The following is a 25688-nucleotide window of genomic DNA, read 5'->3' on the forward strand; positions in this document are numbered from 1 at the left end:
AAATAAGGTTAGCATCAAGATAACATTTTAATTAATATATTTAACAACATACTAAGTATAGTAACGCATAATTTAGTCAATTAAAGTAAACTATTTGCTTGCGGAAACATCGGCTGGTTCTTTCTGTTTCAAGCTCTTTTCAAAACGTTCAAATTCCTTATCCACCATTCTGTCAGCATCATCAAAAACTTGCTCCACCGATTCAACTTCGGGTATATAGAATTGTAACATGTTCTGCACACCGTTTTTCAGTGTTACAATAGAGCTTGGACACGATGAACATGAACCCTGCATTTTTAACTTGACTACACCATTTTCGTAGCCCATGAAAACAATATCACCACCATCCTCTTGTACTGTTGGGCGAATACGTGTGTCCAACAGCTCCTTGATCATCATAACCGTTTCGTCGTCATCATCCGAAATTTCTGTATCGGCATTGGGACGAGCTTCGTGTAAAATGGGCAAGCCACTGGCAAAGAAATCCATGACGACAGCAAACACCTCTGGCTTAATGAGACTCCACTCGGCGCTCTCCTCTTTTGAAATTGTTATGAAATCGGCTCCAAAGAAAACAGCACGCACGCCTTCGACACGAAACAAAAGCTTGGCTATGAGAGAAAACGTTTTAAATACATACATATGCACATCTCGAAATCAAACCCGAAACTTTGCTTACCTAGGGGACTGCAATGAGCACTCGAGCCAGTTGGAAAATCATATGTATTACCCTTGCCGAGTACCTCAACACCAGGCAAAAACTTCAAGCTGTCTGGGTTCGGTGTATCCTGTGTCTGTATGAACATGTTGCGTTTTCCAATCATGCTCAATGGTGTAATAGCCGGCTGTTGAAGTAGGCTTTGGGTTATCAGAAATGGCGCATTATGCGATATTGGGGTCCCCATGGCCATGTAGGTTCGAGTCGCATGTTGACCACTATATGCAAAATTGCATTAATATACGAATAATTTCATTTGGCAGGGATACTTACATTTGAGTCGCTCCATAGCGAGTATTACGCAAAGTATTTTTTGCTGCAAATCCAAATATTTTCGACATTATTACAATTGGTTGTTTGTAATCAGCTGTGCAATAGCTGTTGCCACTTAGCTTAAAAAAGATCTGTCAGTTTGCCGTCAATTCAGGCAGCTCGGTCGATAATTTAAAATTACTGTAAGTAATCATTTTAGATATGGGTCTTATTAAAAAAACGTTTTTAAGACACATATTTCCATTTAATTAAAAACAAATAGTTTCATATAGAAGCGAACAGTCAAAAATTTTGTACACTTTTTATATTGAAGAAATGCACTCAAAGCTTTATTTCAATAGACAATAATTTGGCCCTATATCGATTGTTTAAAAAATATATCGATGGGGTCCCAAAAATAAAATTATCGATAGTTTGGCAGCTGTGTAGTAACCAGCTGGAAATACATACGCCTCCCATTTAATACACACGTAATTACGTTTGCAAAGATGTATAATTGAAGACAACCGGAATAAAGTCATTAAGTTTGCATAGAAAAGAAACAAATTACTAGCTTTCGGTTTCCAAATATATGTATATCCACATGTAGGCAGGTCTTTGTTTATTGTGTTAATTAGAGGCTAACTTTATCAGCTCTTTTCTACGGAATATATCCAATTTTTGCAGGAATGTTTGCACCCTTGAACTATAGAAGTCACTTATTTTGGCTAACTTGGCGCTGCGAATGCGCTCCTTTCCTCTAAACGCCTCGAGACGACAACTGGCACGTTGATAGACAAATATGCTCGCAAAAAAGTTCCAAATTGTTATTTGAGGCCACAAAACATTAGTAAAGTACAAGACCGAGGAGCTCAGCTAGAAATTCAGTCTTATAAAGATTAGTTATTATATGAATATTTCGCAAACTACTAACCTGCCACATTAAAAAGTCACTTAACCTAGTCTCACCAGAAGTGCGGAACACCAAATCCGGCGGTGATGAATGGCGTGTATACAAACACTCTTCAAGGAGTCGTTCGTTAATGTCTTGGGACAAGAGTCTATCTTCGTTATCACCTATTTCTTCCAAATGTCGTTCATGATTGAGAACGGTCTCGACTGCTTGTGTAATTTCATCACGGGATGTGTAAGAGAAGGCGATGTTCAAAAAGAGCTTGTCATTGCGCTCCGTACGTAACATAGCCGTCGCGATAAGTTTCTGCAGATCCTGGGGTAACAGCTCAATACTGCCTATTACTCGAATGCGAATACCGTGCTCATTCAAACGATCCGACTCCTCCAGTAATTTAGAAAACTTTTCTCTTGCCAAATTGAACAAGCCCTCCACCTCATCAGTGGAACGCTTAAAGTTTTCTATGCTGAAGGCAAATGTAGTTACCTCGCGTATGCCAATCTCCAAACACCAATTAAGGCAGTCAGCCAGCTTTTCAAAGCCTCGAGAATGACCCTCAATCTTATCTATATCTTTTGACTTTGCGAAGCGTCTGTTTCCATCCATTACAAATGCGACGTGGTGTGGTATGTGCCGACATATTCGTAACACACGCAGCGTTTGCCTTTGCAGGAACGTATATTCATAGTCGGAGACCCACGACATTTGTTTTGATGACTTGACGAACGTAGTTTTATTTATTTTCTTTTTCAAAATATAAAGTTTGTATTTCGGTGAATCATGAGTTCGCTCAATAATTAGTATTACGTTAGTCCCAGATGGGTTGCCACCTATCGATAAAAAGGAGCTGTTTGGATTTAGTAAGTTTAGTTCATCTGCATTGTATCAATTGGCCATCACCAATATTCAGTCTTGTTGATTCTATTTCGATCGAAATTACTGAAATCGATTTGGCAAGGTTCGATCAAATATCTTAACATATCATATAAAATTATTTGCAGAGCCAAAAAATATATATGTATGTATTTTAAGACTCGTGATATTTAGTTATGGATTGAAATTAAAACTGTTTAGACGATGCAACTCAAAAAGTTGTATTTGAAGAATAGACAGAGTTGCTTTTTGGGGTTTCGTTATTAATTAGCGGTGGGCGCCAAGTTAGCAATGAACACACTTTTTATGCTCATTAGGTAAATCAAATATTAAGTAGTAATTATTATGTATGTAGAAAAAAGCTATTTAATCGTACAATAATAGTGTAGGGGCCAACTCTTTAAAAATTAAAATTGTTTCGACAAAAAAAAGACATTGGATTGGAGCTGAAAAGCAATCGATATTGGTTTAAAAACATGGATACTATCGATAGTGCCAGCAATTGTTTTGCAGCTCTAATATATAAACGTGCCTGCACTAGCGTTCTTTCTTTCACAAAACGTCGGCAAGAGCAGAGGTACGTGTTTTTTTTGTAAATTTGCACAAATATGTGCACAATGTGAAAGGCAATTATAGGAAATAAATGCAGTGCATATTCGACACAAATTAACAGCGTTAACAAATAAAAAAGTGGAAAGTTGTGAACGAAAAGTTCTGCACGTGTGTAGCAAATGAAAGTGTCTTTTGAATAGCCCTAACCTCAAAGTTGTACATCTTGTTGAAAGGCTCCATATTAATACATGTGTGTAATTCCACATTCATATTCCAAGCAACGCAAGACGTGCTTATTGTGCCTGAGTGTATTTGTATCTGCTGCTCAGCATCTTAAAATTAAAGAAAATCTGTAAAGTGATAAATAAGTGGAAATGCGTGTTTTTTTTTTTGTTTACACTCGAATGTTTGGTAATAGGCCATGGAGCCGCCACAGTTGAATTTAAAAAAACAACAACGAAATATCCCAAGCTAACTAAATTATTTTCTGTTTTTGTGCGATATTGCATGCGAAAGGATCAGAAAATTGGTTTTGCAACTTTGTCTTATAATTTTGTGAACAATTCGGCAGTTTATGGCCCCGTTTCTATGATCGCCAGAGCGAAGTGTAACCAAATCCCTAAGCAGCTCAAATAGAAGAAACTTAGACGCTTATACATACTCGATGTCTTAAAACCGTTTGGTGTTGCAATTTTTTTTTTTTTTGTGTAGCAAATATTTTATGAATAGTGGTCATTGGAATGCTTCAAATAAAGCTTGTATTTGTATCGGTTTGTTTTTCAGTTGCTGAGTTACAAGAACTAATTGCTGCAGTATGGCTCCCAGGAAGGCTAAAACCCAAAAAGAAGAAGTGCAGGTTCAGCTTGGACCACAAGTGCGCGATGGCGAGAACGTCTTTGGAGTTGCCCACATCTATGCTAGCTTCAACGACACATTCGTGCATGTTACCGACTTATCTGGTCGCGAAACCATTGCTCGCGTCACTGGCGGCATGAAGGTCAAGGCTGATCGTGATGAGGCTTCCCCTTACGCTGCTATGTTGGCTGCCCAGGTAAGATCCAAACTTTTGAACAATGCCTTATTTTCACATTTTGTATTAAACCGATGTCCGTTCTTTCCTGCTTAGGATGTTGCTGAGAAGTGCAAGACCCTTGGAATTACTGCCCTTCACATCAAATTGCGTGCCACCGGTGGCAACAAGACCAAGACCCCTGGGCCAGGCGCCCAATCTGCCCTACGCGCTCTGGCTCGTTCGTCGATGAAGATTGGTCGCATTGAGGATGTGACACCCATCCCCTCAGATTCCACACGCAGGAAGGGCGGTCGTCGTGGTCGCCGTTTGTAAGCGCTTCATAAAGCGTTTCGCCGAAATCGACGTCTACTTGTATGGTTCTTGACGTAACGTTTTAATAATTAAAACGAGGAGTTTGTCGATTTTACACAACAAAAATCCAATGCGCTAATTTTTTTTTCATATAAATACATTTGTGTAGTAATAAAAACTGGAAATGTTAATACCAGCGCAAGTTTAATTGTTACAGCAATTTGATTTGCTCTATATGGGTGCTTGGACGCAGGGCATGGGGCATATCTGGTCGCAAAGATATATGCACAAATAGTTTTTTTCATCACCTGATGGTCATTTGTCAGCACTAAGTCAAGACCGAATTGAATTGCGTTTACCAGCACTGTTAAGAAGGGGGCTAGTGAGAAAAAACAGGTGGCAGCGCAGCATGCCTTTGGAGCTTATTCAGTGTGCTGATCTGGCAATATCTTTAGGTTTGCCATTCACAGTGAAAAATTGCTTGTCGAGGAATTTCGATTGAGACAATTTACTTATTAAATTTTTTGTTGTTAAACCGATGGGATGTGCAGGCCAATAGCAGCAGCTCTTGCACCTGTGCTTATCATCCAAACAAGGTGTCATCAAATTTCCGTGCGACGAGTGTAAAAGCAAACGGAATCCCGAACGAAACGAATCACACAAGCTAGCGAGCGAACGAGGCAAAGCATTGGTGTACATGCGTGGAGAAAATTTTTTGCTTAATTTGGCGTTTAAAGAAATTCAAGAAAAGGCAAAAATTTATTAGAAATGCCTGCAGCACGGTAACAGTGTAAAATAATTGCATCCAACAACACGAGAGAATTGTCAAGGAACAGCAACAATTAAGGCAATTGGCAAGTTCAATGCTCGAATAATATATTTGGTTATATTGTCGGGCCTGTGTGCGTACGAGTGTGTGTATGTGTGTTGCCTCACTGCATGTGTGTGAATAAGAAGATATTCGCCAAACTTGATGAAACAGCGTGAAAATTACAAAGCCAGAGCGGGCCTGCCGCTGCACACATAAGATTCTTTGAAATACGTATTATTTTACTTGATGGTAGCGTGCGTGGACGGGAGTACCGAGTTCGAGTTTATTCATAGGATGTAGTAGTAATAGTAGGCCGTGTAAACTACTTACATTCTCATATATCTGGCCACTGAGCGAAATTGCAGTGAGTCAAGTGTTAGTTGTTGTGAAATTTTCCGTATCCGATTCTGCTCCCGAATTTCGTGCACCATTTTCTAAATTTTCAATTAAATACGATTAAAAGTTATTATTTGATATAAAGAAAAGTGTAAAAATCCACAAAAGGCGAAATAAATTTGGCAAAGCCAAACAAAAAATTAACGCAGTCTTTAAACAAGACACTGAATACATCAGCATCGCACACCAACCATAGGAGAAGTGGCAGAAAGAAAACTTGTTTCAAACAAGCCCAAACACCAGACATTCAAGAGGTAATTTTTAAGCACCCAAAGAACAGACCGACGTGCCTCATACCCAGCCCAAAAAAAAAAAAAGATAGTCCACTTGGCATAGTCCGACGTTGCGAGAATTTGGTCGCAACGTCACCAAAAAAGCAAGACCGTCGTAGTTCATTGTCCAAGTCGACAGTGACTGGAGACACCAAGAGGTCCCAAACAGAATGGATGAGGATGACAACCTTTCAAATGCCGATATAAGTATCGATGACGACGACGATGATGAATTCGAAGGTGATCATCATGTGGCAACAAACGATATGTTCGCCATGGATGACATTGCAGAGGATAATGATGAATCCGATGTGGACTTGCATAGATTATCGGATGTTTACCTGTTGCCTGTAAATATTCCAGCCATGGGTTCGTCAAGCCCGGTCAGTGCCGGAGGTGCTAGTGCTGGTGATGTTAGTGCCATCATCAGCACTACTTCTGGCCCAATGACCAGTGTCAGCAACAGCAGCACAAGTGGAGTTGCTGCGGGAGGGGGTGGAGGTGGTATTGCAGTTGGCATAACCACACTACCAAGCAGCAGTTTTGTCGGTGGCAGCTCCCGTACAGCACGCAGTGAATTTCGCGGCGGGGAAGTGGGTGTTAGTGGAGGTGGTACCACAAGATCAGCCGGCAACTCGCCATTTCATGATTGGGACTCAAGCGCTACCGGCGGAAATGGCAGCAGCAGCAGCAGCACTCGCAGCAGTAGTGGTGGTGGAGGAACCACTGGTGCGGGCAACGACGCCACCGGCACGTCGAGCGCAAAGGCCAGCTTCTACTTTGAGGCATCATCCTTCAGTTTGCGTAGCAGGAAGGAAGTCGCTGCGCTTATCAATACGGAATGCTGCCGTGGAAGCCCAACGCCAGATTTGGATTCAATTATGGATACTATTTTTAATCCGGGCACCCCTATTGATAATCCCGATAATATTGAGTGGATACGTTGGCTAATTGCCGGTGGACGTACGCCGCAGGAGTTTGTTAAAATTGGTGAGTAGTAGCATCGATTTATCGATTAGCGATAATTGGTCATGGATATATAATTGCTTCGCTCTCTCACTCTCTCTTTGTCGCTCTATCCATCTCAGCTGATCGCAAGTCGTTGCCCCTGAAATTGAAATTGCGCTGCATGTGTGCGTCTGTATGGGTATGAGAGTACCTGTAGTTTTTTGTTCATGGTATATGTATGTTTATGTACATACATACATATGTGTACATATAAATGTTTATGAAATGGTTATAGGACAGAGTATGGCACGCAACATTGCAATGCGCCATGGCAACAGCTAACGCAACAACAAATCTGGTATATACGTACACTAATCAACAAGAACCACAACAAACACATGAATATATACATATGTACATACATGAATTGTATCTATGTATATATTAGTGAACTTTCAGACCATTTCTGCAAATTAAATTTACTACCTTTGTACATATGTATGTATTTGCAATGCTTGTTGTTAATATTTAACGTTACCGTGTTCTTTTATCTTTCATTGGGGCTAGGCTAACGTCAACGTCGCTGCCGACGTCAATGCAACGGCCCTGTCGCTTCTCCCACGCACACACACCACGCACTAGCTCGTACTGTAGCTGTCAGCTGTTTGTTTGCGTAATGGTTCCACAGCATCCGTTTCAACAAAGTGCACTGAAATATAGGAGCATGTATATATGTATGTGTATATGAACATATGTGCAAATGCATGCATGTGTATGTGTGCGTGAGAGTTTCCTTCAATGTGACTGGCACCCTTGTCACCGTCGCTCCATTTATTTTAAATTGTTCTACTTGTCGCTCGTTATGGCAGTGTGGCGCTCTTTTGGCGCAATTTACGAAGAAGCGGCAACAACAACAACAATGCATGAATATAAATAAAAAGAAAATAGTTTCAAACAATTGCAAAATTGCAAATGAAAATGCTACGGTCCATGCAAACATACACTGTCAGACTGGAAAAGTTTATTGACCGTCATTGTTGTTGATTTGACAATGTTGACACGCCATGTTGATGCGGCTGCTGTTGCTAGTAGTGTTGTTCCTGCCATTGCAAGTACTGTCATATACGCACAGTGGAACATTGCGAATTGCAATTAACTACTTGGTATAAGAATCGCAGAAGAGAGCTCTAATACCATTTGTAGGAGTTAAGAACATACCCGAATAGTCTAAACTTCTATTAAAAAGGTACATCGGAAAAGTAAATATTATTTTAAAAGTTTATTTGATTCTAATCACAATTATTTTCTTACATACGAAAAAATAATAGTGTTTTAATGGTAGATCCCTTGTTAGTTGCACATAATACATACACATAAATACATAAATTATATTCACGACGGAACGATTCCATACAATTACTAAATACTTTAGCTGCCGACCTTCATAAATGTATTGATTTTAGCAAAACTCCATATGATTTATAGTATAAAGAACTAGTTCATTTAATTGCTTTATAGCTATTCTACTAAGACTCATTCTTCACTGTTGTTTTAAGTATGTTACATATACATTTGACATTAACATTTTATTTACACCCTGCAAAATAGAACAATAAAAAAGATTTAAAAAAACACATTTTAAATATTACCCAAGCAACGACCAGATACCACTTTTTCAAATACATATATTAGTTATATTTTTAAATAAGTTAAAATATTTATATAGCCCAGGATCAAAACCAACTTACCTCCGAAAACTTATACATGTAAATTAATCTGAAAAGGGGAAAAGGTGAACTACTTCGTATAAAAAGTAGCCACACTACCAAATTCTGTTTCTTCATTTTATTTTACTTTTCAATTTTGTACCTTTCAGGAATACTTACGCTTAATTTAGTGGTATCCGTAGAGCAAACACAATTAGTCATATTAAAAAAAAGCTATGATAGTAGGTAATCAGTTAATCAATGGAAAGGATTGATTGTAAATATAACAACCCACAACAAACACATTTTGTTCCACAGTGCCGTCACTCCAGTGTTGCAATTGTTGCTGTCTGCCGTCCGTTTTGTCATCATCAACAACTTCTTGTTCTACTTTTTGTTTAAGGGGAGCTCGCAATTGGTTGCGAACGAGTGAGCGAACGTTGCTCGTACTGTTATACATAGAAAAAAGGTATATATAGTATATACATATGTATGTATGTATGTATATGTACATATATTTTTTAACACCGCCGCCACCTCGTCTTGTATTCAATACATGCAAGTTACAAATTAAAATATAAAAAGAAAAAGGTTCCAATGGCGATTTCACCGGCAACGGTGCCAATTATCAAAGCCAAAGTTCTGGCCAAGAGGCACAAGGAGAGAGTGAGAAAGAGCGAAAGAGAGAGCGTGAATTGACACACTCTCTGTTGCACACACCCATACAAATGGAACAAAACTAGCAACAACAACATGGCGACTTGTCGCGATCGTCGCCATATCATGCGTTTAAGAAATTGTCAATCAATTTCCCGTCTCGTTCCATTGCACTGCTTCGCTGTTGCTGTTTTTGTTCCTATAGCTTGTTGCCCACTTTCAATTGATTTCCTTCCGCATTTCTGTGACCTTTTTGCTTGGTTTTTGCTGCTGCATGTTGTTGCTTTCGATGCTTTTTGTAGCCTTCATCAAGGCCGAAAGCGCCTTCAGCCCAGAACTCTCGGCCCACGAATCAGAACAACAATAGCAACAACTACAGCAGCAACAACAAAGAGTCGAAAGTCACAGACAAGTCACGCAACTGCGTCACAAGAATAACCGCAAATGGCAAGCATATTAAATAAGCCATGAGTACATCATTTGTTATTTTTGGAATTTTAATCAAATCAATAAGAAATACAACTACAACAAGCAGCGAAGTTAACGCCGCCAGAGATTAGATTAACTAAGTTGGGCTTTAGATATTGGGATGTAGGGTACATACATACGTTTTAAGACGGCTTCAGCAACCCAATTCTCTTCTTCAATTGATAATTGATATACTACTAGTAAAGCTTCTGTTAAAGTTTCAAAGAATTTACACCTTTTCTAATGGGTACATACAACATACATATGTATATATGTACATATGTATGTATGCATGACAACTTTTATTGAAATTTCTTATTAGTAAATTAAGTTGACAAGTCATCGTTTCTGGAATGTCTCTGGCCATAATCAAATGCATATTGTGGCACTAAAATAAATGCAAATTCATCAAAACCACCCACCTATTTCTGCAAAGGTTAACTATACTTTAGTGAGGGTATTTTATGAATATATCTTAAAAATACAAACGATATGATTATGAATGATAGAGTAAAAAATACACATACATATGTGTACATGCAAGTATGTATCTATTCTCAAGTTGTGACTACACTACATAATTTTCCAATTCTCTTTTATGTCATATGTACATACATACATTTGTATGTATGTAAATGGTTCTATTGTAACACTTAATTTTATTACTCATTTTTCAACTCTTGCGATTTAAAGCTTGGCTTCTTGAAAGGCATCGTTTTATATTTGCTAGTTCGTTACTTATAAAGATATATGTATGTATGTACATGTGTATGTAATAATACATTTTTTTCATTACAGTCCGCAGCTACGATAATCACGCTAAATGCGGTCTGGTCTGGGTACCCCATGTGGTCGCCTATCGATGTCGAACGTGCGGCATTTCGCCCTGCATGTCCATCTGCCGTGATTGTTTTAAAAAGGGTAATCACACCAACCACGACTTCAACATGTTTTTATCGCAGGCTGGAGGTGCTTGCGATTGTGGCGACACATCTGTGATGAAAGCCGAAGGTTTCTGCAGTGATCATGGCATTAATAACCGTGTGAATCGTGATCCAGTCCCGAACAATTTGCTTGCCGTGGCCGAAGCCATTATGCCCAAGCTTCTGTTCCGACTATTGCAGCATTTTCGGGAGCATAGCGATGCTTCGATCCAGACCCATGCCATGACCTCTTATTCATGTGAGGAGTTTGCCAACATGCTCATTGATTTGAATAATATGGGCGAGATTATGAGAAAGGTGATGACGCGCACATTGATCAACCCGGAGGTCTATTCATATTTCATGGACAGTCCGTGTCCGGATAATCGCAATGGGCGCTTTCTCAAAGCCAATCGCGAGAAATATGAGGATGCTGTGAATCGATTCCCCAATCCTGAGCCGCCAGATGAATATCGTGATTTGCCGGCGCTGGGCGAGAAACTTGTGCACACCACACTGCTGGAGGAGTTCATTTTCTGGACATTTAAATTTGAGTTCCCACAGACGTTGGTGTGTTTCCTGCTAAACATGTTGCCCGATCAGGATTACAAGGTGGGTGGGAAGAGAGGGATACGTGGCTGACGGCTGATTAACTTATTTATTTTTATTTACGTCTCGCAGGAGCATCTAACACGCACATTCGTCATGCACTACAGCCGCATTCCGTCCGTGCTGGAGATGTCTCGTGATCCCGACACGCTCAGCAACCGAGTAGTCCACATGAGCGTCCAACTATTCTCCAACGAGAGTTTAGCCCTTAAAATGGTCAACGAACTGTCACTTTTGCACGTTATGATCATCAGTTTGAAGCTGATGATGTCAAAGATTCTCATACAGAATACGCTGCATGGTAATTTAAAGAGGTTCACAACAACGCCATATAATTAGATTAATCTCTCATTTATTTCATTTGCAGACCCCAGCAAAAATTTCCATTTCGTCATCGATTGCACGCGCCAGGTGATGAAGGATCATTGCTATTGGCCGCTTGTCTCGGACTTTAATAACGTGCTGTCGCATGAATCGGTAGCTTTAGTATTTCTACGCGACGATAATCTTATCGATATGTGGTTCCAGTTTCTTCAAATGCTCCAGGGCATGAACGTTAATGTGCGCGAGACAGCCTCGCATGTAGAATTCGAACCGAATTCATATTATGCTGCTTTCTCATGCGAACTGGAGGCCAGCGCCTATCCAATGTGGTCTATAATTTCTCATCTCCAGGATGGCACGCATGCGCATCTGGCCAAAAAGATTATTACTTATTGCCTGAATACGCTGCACGAATGGTTGGACTCCATTTACTTCATGGAACCAAAGCTGTCATTGGTAAAAAAAAGCAATACGAATATAAAATTAAATCTACTATTTACTATTTTATATTGCTGCCTTATAGGAGGAAATGATGCAGGCCTCATTTCATTTTCCACTGCACCGCTATCTGGCGGCCTTCGTGTGCCAAGCTGTCACCAAAATGGGCATGAGTTTGACCGATGTTTTACCATCACGGCCATACTTATTGCCACTGTTGATGATACATCCATTGCGTGTACAGGTGAGTGATCCAAATTGTCATCGTTCTTAGTGTTAAGAGCCCCCTAATTGAGAATAGTACCCCCCTTAGTGTTTGAAATTTGTCATACTTCTACTTCACAGTTTCTTTATTACTTATCCAGACATATGTAATATCGTGAAAAGTTTTGAATGCTCTGGTTTTGTTTGATGGCTAGAATTTCAAAACATTTGGTTCGCTTGTTGCATTTTTTAGTTTGTTTACCACTGAAGTAATAATATATGTAGAAAGAGGTTTTACAACTAGAAAGCTATGTAATATAAAATACGATGATATCACTCCATCTGCCGTGACCTAGGGTGTACGCTTTGGCACGACTACGTGCCTTGTGAAGTCGTATGTGATGATTTTTGGAGCCAAGAAACCACCAAAACCTGGGCGTCCCTTATAATAGATGCCAACGCCTGAGAGCGGTACTGGTGGATTCGAAACCACATCCTGTACATCCATGAAGGGCACGGTAGTCTGTGCCGCATCCTTATACAGATCAGAGTTGACAAACTCGATGAATTCATTGTGTTTTGACATAGGTATGGACTTAACAATAGTGCGTGTAGGTATATCAGGGCTACTAATGCTCAGTTTTTTCCTGCGAGGAAAGTTGAAAGTTAAAAGTTGTCAGGCATAAATGGTTGACAAACCACCTACCTGCGATTATCACCACTAACGTCTGTGTTGTCATTGGAATTCCAATAACTAAGCTCCTTGGAGTTCACTAGTTTGCCGGTTTCAAAATTGATTTCAGTGAGACGCGCCTCTAGATTCAAATGTGTGCCAACCACACGAAAACGTACACCAGTGACTACAAAACTGGGGTCATCGGTATTGATATCGTCTAGATCAACGGAGCGACTCTCGTAGCTCAAAGAGTGGTAGTCGACCCCTTTTATCACATCACGATCGAAGATGTTATAATTATCTACAGGCTTCCATGTCAGGCTCGTTTGATTGATATTGCCGCGAGGCAGAAGCTCACCCTCCTGTATTTGCAAATGGAATATGCGATTCTTCTTTATGAAACGCAGACCAGTAACGACTCTGTTTAAATCAAGGAACAAATGATAACTTAAAATTTGTGCTGTCTACTTGGGACAAATTGTTACTCACCTGTTTTGGGTGAAATCCGAGACAGCTTCACGCAGATTAAAGAAGCGATCCGATTTAATGCTCTGCTCATCACACAGACACATGCAGTAACTGCAATGCCAAAAGAGATAGCGCCACCAAGAATCTACCTTGCTGGTTCCCCTAACACATCTTCCACGGCGACCCAAAACGCTTCCGTTCTCATACTCCACATACTCGTAGCGACGGGTGCTATTCAATGGCGCTTGGCACACCCACATGTCCGATTGCACAAATTGGCAATTATAAAGTCGACCCTTACATCCAGGTTGCCGGGCGCAGAATTTTTCCTTGAAACAGCTCTCGGTGCGTGTATTCTGGTAATAGGAACAAGTCTCACGACATGTCTCATCGCTGTTTAAGTCCACCTCATTTTCAATGAAACCCTGTAGTAAACGGGTAACCTCATCGTAGGTCTGACCGAGCACATGATGTTGGGGCTCGGGATCACAACGCCAGACAATTCGAGCAGAACGACGCATAACCTCTTGGAGCAACTTTAATGTGCGTTCTGTTCGCCTCTCATAGTCGTTGCGCATCAGCTCGGCTTCCTGAGTGAAGTTCCCTTTGCCATAGACACGCAACATCATCCAGGAGAATTCCATCATGATGTAACCCTTCAGTTCGGTTAGTGCAATATCCGAATAGAGCGCGTATACAAATTGTTGTGGCGATTGATGCATGTTACATATTTGACTCGAAGAGAACTGCAAATGTTAAAAAGACATTAATTAGAATATTAACAGGTGTTCATGCCTATAAGCTATCGCCAACTCTAAACAGCTGTTTACATTCTTTATAGGATTTTCAGTTAGTTAGGTTGATTGGCGTACAGCTGCTCATTCTTGAAACGAAATTCTCCCCAGCACTTGTGTGCTCGTATGTATGTTTATACAATTGTATAAATGTAATCAAATACCCCGTATGCGATACGCTTGTACCAGTGTGAGCATTTCCGTTAATGTCCAGACGAACAAGCGATAAAACCATTCAAATGCGCTACATTTGTTTTTAATTTTTGATTTGGTAAGAGGAGGGAAAATAACACCCTCATATAGTACCAGGTACTGATCAACACTATATAATCTCACGCGACTAATCATATTAAACCTTAAGCCCTTTTTGCGGTGAATTAGGAAGTGTTTACTCATATAACTGACCATGTGGACCCTATAGTAAAGTGCCTGTTTGACCATTATATTTTCAATATCCTGAAACGTTCGCGACATGGAAAAATGCTCGTTGTTACGCAACACTGTATCTGTAAAATCCAACACTGCACGCTCCTCCAAATTGGCACTGCTTCCGGGCTTCATCATAATATTGGTCTAGGAGAAAGAACAATTATTAGTTCCAGATTTGTCTCCCTATTAATTACTGACTTTCCGCGCATACCTTGTAAAAATTAAAATAGTCACTGATTTCTATAATATCTCTTTCGAGCAGCCTCCACTCGGAATAATTCCCTATTTCATAATTTTTGGGAAAGCTGCGTTGCATTTGATGTTTATTGGTAAAATTCCGATGAGAATTATAAACCTTTCGCAATTGTGTCTCCATATTGTTTCGACTCATGGTCGCCTTGTCTAGCCATTGCCACAGGTCTCGCTCTAAGCCGAAATATTCATCGCGCAGGGCATCAACCTCCGTTTTCGCATAGGTTGCCTGGGCGCCTGTCAGCAGCGACAAAACCAACAGAATTATGGTCAATAGAGGCAGTGGATAAGTGCCAGATAAGCAATAACGACGCGCCATGTTGCGCCGATAAAGAGCTCAGTGCGACGATAAAATGTAAAAAGGGGAATTTCCTTTAATATTTTTTTTTACTTTCTTATGTGCTCTTTGCGGCCAAGAACTTCAGTTTCAGGGCACGTAATATCGTCAAATGCCAAAGCATAAGCTTAGTTTTTTGTATTTTAAACAAAGACTGTAATATTTATTTTTTCTCCATTCATGCACACACACACACACGTAATTGTGTGGGTCTTCTCGCTCGCACTCGCGGCTTAAAATTGGCGCACGCTTTGCAATGGCAATTGGAAAAAATGTTTCGTTTTTAAAACACAACACTGAAATTGTTGTTAACTTTCTGCGATTTATTTTAATTCACGTTTTTCTTTGTTTATTGTCGCTTTCCGATTCTGCTCTGTGCTCTGTACTATTGCTGCGGCCGCCCACAAGTACTGGCTTTTGTGTTATGTTTGGACGCACGACTGTTAAGACTCCGACCGACGACAAATCAGACACAACTCTCTCACCAAGCTCATTGTTTCTACTTTTGCTCGTTTCTCTGTTCGTCGTTCAAGCAACGCTCTTTTTTGCCTTTGTGTGCGTGTGTGTCGCCATAAAAAAATTGCTGATTGTGCCTCTTTTTTTTGTGGCAGTCCAATGAGTTAATATGTGTGTTTACATTTCAATACACACATATGTGTATAGATATGCATACTAATATGTATGAATGCGTGCTGGTGGGACTGTGTGTTTGTAAGACGTGTGTTTGCAACCCGCAAATTTAAGCACTAATTTTGCTCTCTCTCTCTCTCTCTCTTTTGGTTTCCCTGCATGCTTCTTGCTAAGCTTCGGCTGTTCTGATTTGTTTATGCGCTGCCTGATTAGTTGTAAATAAATGATTTTGAGTGATGATCACCTGTGTTTGCATGCTCTTATGATACTATAGTTGCTACGCAATCAATAGCTTTGGCTGTCGTCGTATTTTCACCCGTTTTAAGCCCAATGTTATTAAGGTTATTCCTATTTGTTGTTTGATGTCTCATTTTTCCCGATGGCGTCTCAAATTTACTGCATTTTAGGTTCATATGTATACACATATATGCGACCTTGCACGCAAGGCGCGATAGTTTTTGCGATTTGCTTTTATCAAATTAAAAAAAAAAAAAATACACATACATACATATGTACATGTATACTGCAAAATCAAATTTTAATCACAAGTAAAAAGTGGTCGCTCCCGCTTTGATTTAACTTTTGGTTTACTTAAGCCTTGTAAACAGCTGTGCAACCTGTGCGGCGTTGCCACCACTACAGTATTCTACCGTTCTTTTGTGTTACTTATTCGAATGTGCACAAACAAGCAAACATATCTTCATCACTGGTTCTTTGAAAACCCATGCAGTGGTGGGTCGCAGTTGGGGGTCGCTGCCATCTGCAACTGCAGCGTGTTCGATGTTGTTGTTTCTGTTGGTCAAACAATTAGTCTTTGTTTTCTTTTTTGTGAGCCATATGTACATACATATGTATGTATTCTTTTTATCTTTGTTCTTTTTGTTTGTCAGACCTTTGACCTCAGCGCACTGCGTATACCCCCATATATAAATGTTTGCATAAGCGCGTGTATTTATGCGTGTCAGGTTGGATGCTTGCAAATTTACTTTGCTAATATTATTGTCGTCGTTTTGCATTGATTAAATTAGTTGAATTTAGCTCTACTCTGCAAATTTAACGTTTTCAATTCAAACGTTGGTGCGCGTTACTGGCTCATCTTTATATTTGTTTTGTTGTCCGTTACATTAGTGACAATAAGATGACTAATATATGTATATATATGTATGTATTTACATATGTATATTGTGCGCTCACTATGCTCACATACACAAACATACATACACCCATATACATACATAAGCACATACTGTATGTATGTTAAATTTCAAGAAACAGCCGTTAACTTTCTTTTAGTTTGGTCTCTGGCCAAATTAGCGAAAATTCACAGAAGCGAACATTGAACAATATGCGTCAGCTTAAGGACCGGAAAGTCGAGTTAAGATTAACTTATGCATGTATGCATGTATACTATACATAGATACAATACTGTCTCAACTTCTGCAATAGCAGCAAGCATTGTTGTCCACAGCATCAGCTGTAGTAGAGGAGGCCCCATGACTCATAAAAGTAGGAAGCGAGAGTCAATGCGCCCGCCTGTTTTTGATTAGCGTTAGTATCACTTAAGTTACCTCATAGTTTGCAGCTAACTGGGCAAGTAAATTTCCCGACGACGAATTATTCTTCTCGGTATTGCCGAGCAGGGTCAAATGTAATCGATCCATTAAATGATGCACTGAGTGGGCGTTAGGTGCGACTGTCCATTCGGCAAATGTGACTAGGGTGACCATCTCCAATTTATCCTTGACCGCCTCGTATTTCGTCATTTGCTGATAACGTGATGATATACGATTCATAATATCGGTAATTTCATTCATCTTGGCTATCAACTTTACATTGGTGCCAATGAAGTCGTTCACTGATTCAATCGCCAGTGACGTATATTGCGATTGCTATACAAAAAAATAAAAACCAATTGATAAATTCGAATCGAGATTCGTACTCCATCATCCCTATACGGCTTACCTTTTCCTCGGTCTTTTCTATTTGTCGATTAACTTCTTTGAGACGTTCTAGCACCTTTCGCTGTTTTTCTCGCATTAGGGGAAACTCAATTTTGGACGCTAGAGGTGAGGATTGTACAACGTCCCATGCTTTCAATATGCCTGTTGTTACCTCTTTGATCACATGAATTATATCCAAAACATCTTCCAGTACTGCATCTGTTGGTGCAGTTTTAGTGGCCAGCAACAGAACCAAAATGGCGCAGCTGATGCCAAAACTGTTGAATTTTTTTACTTGTAACTGCATGTTAACTGTTTATTTTTACAAACTCGGTTTTGTTGTTGCTCGTCTGTGTGTGAGGAAAGTATTGTATTTGTTGTGTGCGTGACTACAATTTTAAGTATATCATATAACTGATATTTAGCTTTAACAAATATTGTGCGAATGTAAGCACTTCATATTTAATACTGCTTCAAGCGCAGATACTCAAAATGCTGAATCTACGCCACCAACGTCTGAGAGCACTCAAACGCACACACAGACAGACGGAGCAACCGAGCTAGTCAGAAATCAAAACACGAATGCGCGACGTTGACAACCGCACAGGCAACCAAACAGAGAGTTAAGTCTGTCTCTTTGAGGTTATTTGATCAGTTTCGTCGCTTTATGCTATGCTGCCGCCTCACTGCATTATTTTCTTGTTTAATTGAATGAGTGTGTTGCTGCTATTTTTGTTGTAGTCATTGTTGTCATTTTCTTGTGGACTGATTTGGGCTTCTTGTTTTCTGTTTCTTTTACCACTTCGGTAAATATTTGTTCATATATGTACATAAGTCAGATACAACAGCATAAGTGTAAAAGAGCAGACAGCAGTATACTAGTAACAGTAAACATAAAATATGGCAACGCTGTAAAGTTGTATCGGCAGAAATAACTTGCCTTCTTCGTTTATCTGTTGGGGAACTACCAAATTTGTGTTGTATATAAAAATTTATTTTGTACATACTTACATTATGATTTTATATGGAAGGATGGAAGGATCAGTCTTAATGTTTGTATAATTTACATTACATTACATACTCGCATTTACATAAATGTTCATTAAAATACTCGATAGCTGACAGTAACAGTACAATTGTATGTAAAATCATTTAAGCCTGATGAGCGCCAATATGATTTGTGTATTAAACATATGTAAATAGTATATATGTATGTATGTAAATACTTACATATGTATGTATGTATGTATTTACATTGAGCATTAACCAGCGACAACTGATCACTGATCATTGTTGTTTCTTGCACGGATTATAGTGCCTACGATCAGGACGGCATATGTACAAGTTTATGTAAGTTAGGATATATTCCTATACATTACCGCCTTTTATAAAATTTAGGAACATACATATGTACACATATATCTGGTATCTAATTATTAATTTTGTGGGTACATATGTATGTATATTTATAGACACATATAGTATCTATTGCAATTTTCTATCGTTGTCGCTGCTGTTGCTGTTATTGTTGGGGTGTCGGGTGTCCCAGGCGGTCTATAGATGGTGGTCGCTGGAAAGTGCACTCTGCAAATTTTAGAGTCTTTTACAAAGCTGTCGTTACCTTGTACATACATACATATGTATGTATATCCATATCTTCTAGATTCTAGATACCTACATACATATGTAAGTTGTTGATTTTCGCATCTTTTCCTACATCCATTCCGTAATATTGGATTGGATCGATTTCATTAAAAGTTTTCATTATAGAGTCGTCTTGAGCCTTAAGGGTAGTTCACTATCAATTGTGAAAATAGTAGGGCTTTCATATTTCTACTTATGGGTTTGTTCGATGCAAATATGTGATTATTAAAGAATACATTTTTGTAACTTCTTTGTATTTACAGAGCTTTTTCTATGAAATCCTTGCCGGTAAATGGGTGCGAAATGGCCTTCAAATCAAGGGACAGGCCATGACCTACATACAGGCGAACTTTTGTAATTCAATGGCGGACATGGATCTGTTTTTTCTGCAGATATGTGCAACGAATTTGCCACAATATTTCTTTCTTCAGAACACCATTGAGCTCTTCGATGTGGGCCAGTGGTTGGAGACGGCACCGCTTAAGCAGCCCCAGAAGGCGGAGCAATCCTCGATGTTAGAAGGTTTTCTTACATTCCTGGCCACACTGGTGACCAGTCGCACCAATCTTGGCAACGACGAGGCCACTCAATGCATTATTGAGATAAGCGCATTGCTGGCCACCGAAAATAAGACGCACTCCCAACTACTCGAACTGATGCCCGAACGTTCGGGTAATGTGCATACAAAGAATTTTGAGACTTTTCTCAAGAAGCTATCCGTTTATAAGGCGCCATCGTCTGGCTCGGAGAATCTGGAGCAAGGTCTATTTACGCCAATCGATGAAGTTTGGGAGAAATACTACGATCCGTTGCATGTGCTACTACGTGCCGTGCATAGGCGAGATTTTCAATCCTCTCTGGATCGTTTTACCAATTACGTTAAGTCGAAGAATAAAATGCCCGCGAGTGGAAATCTGTGGCCACCATTCCGTCTGCCATTGCCGGTGGGGTCGTCGTTTAGTGACCCCTGCCGCATACTCAATTCCCGCGTCTTCCACTCGACAATATTGTCGATATTTTTCCGTGCTGTGCACACACGTGACGTCTCCGAGCACCTGCTGGCTCTTGCCGTCTTCTTGCTTGAGATTGCCGTTGAGACGAGCTGTGACATTAATGCGACGGGGGACAAGCCGGCGACGATGGTCGAATGCGAACCAAAGCACAAATCAGGTTTTCTTTATGGCAACCGCCGTGAGCCGCCCAAGCTGTTCCAATGCTATCCCACAGATAATCTTAGCTGCAATTTGCGCTATGTAGTCAATAAGGTGTCGCTGAAGTCGCGCGACCCGCAGGTAACCACCTCCAGCTATCGCTCCAATCCCTTTTACTCAGATCTCGATTTCGATGTTGAGACTGAGACGGAGTCGGCGTTGCGCATGATTGGCGATTCGTTTGGACAGGATGATTTCGATGAGTCCGCAGGTGCAATGAGTGTTACACGTCCGCGAAATGTCTCACAAGCTCTGGTCCCGATGCGTATGCCCGGCATGGAAGTGGCATTGCCACCAGATTTTTCTGTGGTGGCCGAAACGGGTGTGGTTATACGCCAAGATAGCAACGAGGATGAACTGCTGCGGGATGGAGACAACGCCATGGACATGAGTCCAGCCGCGCTGGACTTTCACTTTCCGTTGCAGCAGATCACGCTGCCGGAGAGTGGCATGGAGGTGGCCATTCGCCGTGATTTGCTCCTAGCTGAGACCAACAATGGTGAGCGCCGTGGCTTGGGTGGCATTACTGGCGCCGCTGGCGGTGGTGGTACAGGCAGTGGTGGTGGCGGTAACAATGGTAGTCGTGATATAGCCCCTCGTCCCAACGAAATGTTTTCACCCACTACGCCGACAGGCAGCGGTATGCTGTTGCCTTTCCAGCGTGTGCAGCCCGTTGCTATTCCGAGCAGTGGCAATATGGATATCGTGCCCTCGAATGCGCTCGGTAGTGGCGGTTTCTCTGGCACGGGACGTGGGCGCAGAGTCCACTTTGATACAGGAGCACGTAAGCGTTCCGTAGACATTGCCATCGGTGGCAGCAATAAGGACGAGCTTTCCATGGACGAGAGCATACTATCGCTGCTGTTGAAGATGCACTCACAGCTAAGCGGCACCTTGGACAGCTTCTCGTTAAGTGACGGCGAGGAGGAGCCGGAGCAAAATAGCGCTATGGAAATGGACTTTAATGAGGCGAGCACATCTAGTGCGGCGGCGGCTAGTGCAAGCAGTGCTGGTGTTGGTGCCAATGCCAGTGCCGCTTCCGATTCCACAGCGTTGGCAGAACGCGGCCGTGTTAGACGCAACTACAAGAACATACACGTTTCGCCATCACGCATTGGCGATGGGCCCTTCTTCATAGGAAACTTGCTGCGCAAGATTGCGAAACGTGACGAGCTGTGTGCCCAAAATATTGACGACATTCGCGCTCGCCTCTGGCCCAATCAGAGAGAGAAGCAAGCTGAGGCAAAAGCGCGCGAAACCAAGGAGAAGGAGGAGAGGCGGAAAAAGGCACGCGAGCGACAGCAGAAGATGATGCAGGACTTTGCCAATAAACAAAAGCAGTTTATGCAATCGGCTGCAGCGGCTGCCAACGATATGGACTACGGTCTGGGGGATGAGGACGAGGAGGAAATGTATGAGGAGCAACCGCGTGAGAAGGAATACGACTGCATCATTTGCAATTGCACCACGCCCAGCACTGAAAATAATCCCATTGGCCTGGTGATCTTGGTCGAGTCAAGTGGCATTGTGGGTCATAGGCGTCGCGTAGCGGAACGCCTTCCACTGCCGCTAAACGCAGAGGATGAGGAACGTTTGGCGCACACCACGCGCCTAGCCACTGAATTTGGACGTCGCACCGACCTTCTCAGCTTGAAGTTTGGCGATGAGTCGTGGTACCTGTCTAATAATATGGCCTACGACAACGGTGTGCATGTGCAGTCCTGTGGCCATCATGTGCATCTAAGCTGTCTGGAGGCTTATCTAAAAACACTGTACAACACGCAGCGGCAACCGGTACAGGACCGTGGCGAATTCTATTGTCCTGTCTGTCGGCAACTGTCCAATTCAGTGCTGCCTCTCAGTCCACAACTGGATCGTCCCACGCATTTGGTGCGCTCCGGAAATAGGCCATTTGAGCAGCTAGTCGCCGATCTAACAAGTTTGATCAAGGAGAACGAAACAATACCGGTGAGTAAAGGTGGTGGGGGATGGGGATGGGAGGTAAATTCAATTGCCATTACGCTGTTATCCTAACCTAGCTTCCCGCACAGCTACCCTCCAAATTGACGGAAGCAATGGGCCATGCCATGGAGGTGATGACGAATATAGCCCAGCGAAAAGTGAAAAGCGCCTCGACCACGTTTCGAAAGCTTTTCATCTTCGTAACCTCAATAGCACGCACCAATCTAGAGGCGGAGATCATTCAACGAGGTGGTTCCCTTTGCTCAAACAATACCACACGATACAAACCGAAACGGGACTGCATTGTCCCTCTCCTGCATGTTCTCTCTGTGCATGTACGTGTCCTGGTCGAGTGGCCATTGTGGAGTTCGTGGGCTTCTCTAGCTGGTCTGCCTGTGAAGGATACAGAGCCGCTACCGGCTCATTGCCTTGAGCTCATACCTAGTCTGCTGGCAGATCCCATTGCTGTGCTTCTCAAGTTTATATTGCTGGCGCCCTTGCACTTGGATCAAGGTATGTAGATGAGCTTTATGTCGTCGATGAAGAGCAACCTCCTAGGCAACGTTTTATTTCATGCACTCTTTTCGTTTTTTGTCCTAGACTACTTCACGTGCATGGTGAAGGTCATGTATAATCTGCTCTATTATCAGATTGTCGTTCAACTATGCGTCACACTCACCGATCTCGAATGCGAGCACATTCTGGCCAACTACAACAATGCCACGGATGGTAAAACATCCTCGAATGTTGTTGGTAGCCATACTGGCTCTTGCTCTGATGGAACGGGTGCTACCTCTGGCTCTGCCTCTGCTTCTGCGTCCACCTCCACATCCAGCCCAATGGCGAGCAATCGTCGGAGCAGCTCGTCGCGGTTTAGTGCACAACAAAGCATGTCGTACTTGGGTCGTGCCATGGCTTTGGTGTTAAACCAAACGAATCGATTGTCCCATCTGCGACGCGACAGCATCTTGAGTACCTCGAGCGCCTCCACCAGCGCCTCTGCCGCAGCTGCAGCGAACAGTGCCAGCAGCGTGGATGCCGACAGCCATGTGGAGGTTAATCTTAAGTCAATGGAACTGCAATTGCAATCCCTATGTTTGCCATTCTTGCGCATTGCCGCGCTCTTGCGTCAGCATCTCTATCGCCACGAAATGCCAGAGATTTCGGCGCCTGGCTTAGAGTTTGTACGCCTCGTCTATTATCTGGAATTGGTCACTGACTCCATGGACTGGGATTGCTTTAATGCCTCCAAGGGTCTTTGCTTCATACCAGGCACCGAACAGACATTGCCACAGTTCTGGTGCAACCAACTAATGGATGTACGTCCGCCAACAGATACAGTACGTGAATTGGTGCTCATCAATCAGCATTCATTGTGGCAGCAGCCGCGCCTCCTGGAGCTACCACGCGAGTACGAGCGTCTTTTTACGGTGAGCAATGGATTTTCCAATCTTAAAATTGTACTAATTTGTGATCCCTTCAACTGCTTTACATTTCACACAGTACTATCACGAGCGTCCGTGCCTAAATTGCTACAAGGTGCCCAAGGAGAGCTCCATTTGCCTGCTATGCGGTACCATCGTGTGTCTCAAACAGAACTGCTGCTCCGAGAACGAATGCTGTGAGGCCGTGCGCGTAAGTTTTTCTTCCATTTTTTTTTTAAGCTCGAAGATAAGAATTGATAAAGGTATGTCTGTCTATCCGTCCGTCTGTATGAACACTGAGAACTTTTGAAGTATAATAGCTAGCGACACTGAACTTGGTATGTAGACTTGTTTTATGCATCGCAGACCGGAAGTTATCATCTGTATGATGTTTATAGCGTTTAGAGAGCAATTTCCAATAATAATACAAATGACGATTCAAATAAATTGCAGAGCAGATCATCTAATCGAACGTCTTGTTCTTTTACTTCCAGCATACTCTCTCTTGTGGCGGCGGCATTGGCATCTTTCTGGTGGTCACCTCCACTTATATAATAGTCATACGTGGTCGCCGCGCCTGCCTTTGGGGCTCACTCTATCTGGACGACTTCGACGAGGAGGATCGTGATCTTAAGTGAGTCATTGCTGTCAATTAGGACTGCAGACATTTTATTAATATTGGGTTTTTTCCGATTCTCTTCGTAGGCGTGGCAAACCTCTATACTTGAGCCAGGACCGTTTCAATTTACTCGAATCCCAGTGGCTATCCCATAAGTTCGCGCACACAAAACACACGTGGGTGTTCCATCGTGATCTCTTGTGAAATATGGAAGATTTATTGCGTAGCATACAGGAGTTGGTTGGACAGATCTAAATGGCCAATATATAGAGATATAGAGAACGTTAAGCTAACTGTGTGCTTGCTTTGTTTGTCGTTTAATGGCTAATGCACGATCAGATCAGAACTCGTCGCCGTTCCATACACACATGCATATGTCTTTTTTATACATACATATATTTAGATGTATATGTATATGTTTTTGTTTGTTTTTTTGTTCTACACCAAGTAAAAAGTTTAATGAACTCTTCTGATGCACAAAAAACGATGTTTCAAAGACTCTCTTTAAACAGTTGCTTCGCTGATGATGATGCTGACGATGACGATGACGATGATAAGGGAAATAATAGGGAAAACATCCATAAATAGTGATATATAGAAATTTATGTATATTACCAACTCCTATATTCGCATGTAAAAATAATAATAATGAGAATAGCAACAAATTGAAATTATTCAAGAAAGTAAGCATTTTTTTTTGTTTATTTTAACACTTTCTTTTTATATTTTTCTTGTTTTTTTTTTTGCAACACAACAGCTATAACAACTTTGCAGATTAAAGTTCGATGTGTGTTGTGTTCAAAATTTAGTTGGCCTATTGAAATGTTAATCTTTTACTTGATCCGACTATATACTTGCTTAAATGTCATTCTATATATAATGGCTTCTCACAACCAATAATAGCAAATAACAAT

General features: G+C 41.4%; 5 protein-coding genes across 8 annotated transcripts; 2 read left to right on the forward strand and 3 right to left on the reverse strand.

The window, feature by feature from the left end:
• Positions 1 to 3: 3 nt before the first annotated feature.
• On the reverse strand, positions 4 to 1124 carry LOC115626825 (NFU1 iron-sulfur cluster scaffold homolog, mitochondrial-like). The gene is made up of 3 exons (XM_030522305.1): positions 992 to 1124; positions 680 to 936; positions 4 to 611 (listed from the first exon to the last, which is right to left on the reverse strand). Exons 1-3 carry the CDS (start codon positions 1057 to 1059, stop codon positions 91 to 93), a joined length of 846 nt encoding a protein of 281 aa, XP_030378165.1. The 5' UTR covers positions 1060 to 1124; the 3' UTR covers positions 4 to 90.
• Positions 1125 to 1545: 421 nt separating this feature from the next.
• Positions 1546 to 2653, reverse strand: LOC115626836 (dehydrodolichyl diphosphate synthase complex subunit DHDDS). Its single transcript, XM_030522320.1, has 2 exons — positions 1905 to 2653; positions 1546 to 1846 (listed from the first exon to the last, which is right to left on the reverse strand). The coding sequence occupies exons 1-2, from the start codon at positions 2586 to 2588 to the stop codon at positions 1601 to 1603; spliced, it is 930 nt and encodes a 309-aa protein (XP_030378180.1). The 5' UTR covers positions 2589 to 2653; the 3' UTR covers positions 1546 to 1600.
• A 616-nt stretch (positions 2654 to 3269) lies between these two features.
• On the forward strand, positions 3270 to 4823 carry LOC115626726 (40S ribosomal protein S14a). The gene is made up of 3 exons (XM_030522172.1): positions 3270 to 3333; positions 4092 to 4359; positions 4435 to 4823. Exons 2-3 carry the CDS (start codon positions 4123 to 4125, stop codon positions 4651 to 4653), a joined length of 456 nt encoding a protein of 151 aa, XP_030378032.1. The 5' UTR covers positions 3270 to 3333; positions 4092 to 4122; the 3' UTR covers positions 4654 to 4823.
• A 307-nt stretch (positions 4824 to 5130) lies between these two features.
• LOC115626860 (E3 ubiquitin-protein ligase Ubr3) lies at positions 5131 to 25448 on the forward strand. Of its 2 annotated transcripts, none has more exons than XM_030522363.1 (11): positions 5131 to 7101; positions 10689 to 11425; positions 11495 to 11723; positions 11790 to 12202; positions 12270 to 12428; positions 19822 to 22737; positions 22809 to 23244; positions 23332 to 24161; positions 24235 to 24366; positions 24650 to 24789; positions 24861 to 25448. In XM_030522363.1, exons 1-11 carry the CDS (start codon positions 6282 to 6284, stop codon positions 24976 to 24978), a joined length of 6930 nt encoding a protein of 2309 aa, XP_030378223.1. In that variant the 5' UTR covers positions 5131 to 6281; the 3' UTR covers positions 24979 to 25448. The 2 variants fall into 2 exon arrangements, with proteins under 2 accessions (XP_030378223.1, XP_030378224.1); XM_030522364.1 differs by having other exon boundaries at positions 22821 to 23244.
• Positions 12517 to 18617, reverse strand: LOC115626861. 3 transcript variants are annotated; one of them, XM_030522367.1, is made up of 6 exons: positions 18602 to 18617; positions 17937 to 18192; positions 17543 to 17863; positions 13554 to 14278; positions 13095 to 13484; positions 12517 to 13035 (listed from the first exon to the last, which is right to left on the reverse strand). In XM_030522367.1, the coding sequence occupies exons 1-6, from the start codon at positions 18604 to 18606 to the stop codon at positions 12741 to 12743; spliced, it is 1992 nt and encodes a 663-aa protein (XP_030378227.1). In that variant the 5' UTR covers positions 18607 to 18617; the 3' UTR covers positions 12517 to 12740. The 3 variants fall into 3 exon arrangements, with proteins under 3 accessions (XP_030378227.1, XP_030378226.1, XP_030378228.1); XM_030522366.1 differs by lacking the exon at positions 18602 to 18617 and having other exon boundaries at positions 17937 to 18380; XM_030522368.1 differs by lacking the exons at positions 17543 to 17863; positions 17937 to 18192; positions 18602 to 18617 and adding exons at positions 14732 to 14899; positions 14967 to 15792.
• Positions 25449 to 25688: the final 240 nt, after the last annotated feature.

The sequence above is a fragment of the Scaptodrosophila lebanonensis genome, unplaced genomic scaffold (assembly GCF_003285725.1).
Source record: "Scaptodrosophila lebanonensis strain 11010-0011.00,11010-0021.00 unplaced genomic scaffold, SlebRS2 tig00000089-arrow-pilon, whole genome shotgun sequence".
Taxonomy (NCBI): domain Eukaryota; kingdom Metazoa; phylum Arthropoda; class Insecta; order Diptera; family Drosophilidae; genus Scaptodrosophila; species Scaptodrosophila lebanonensis.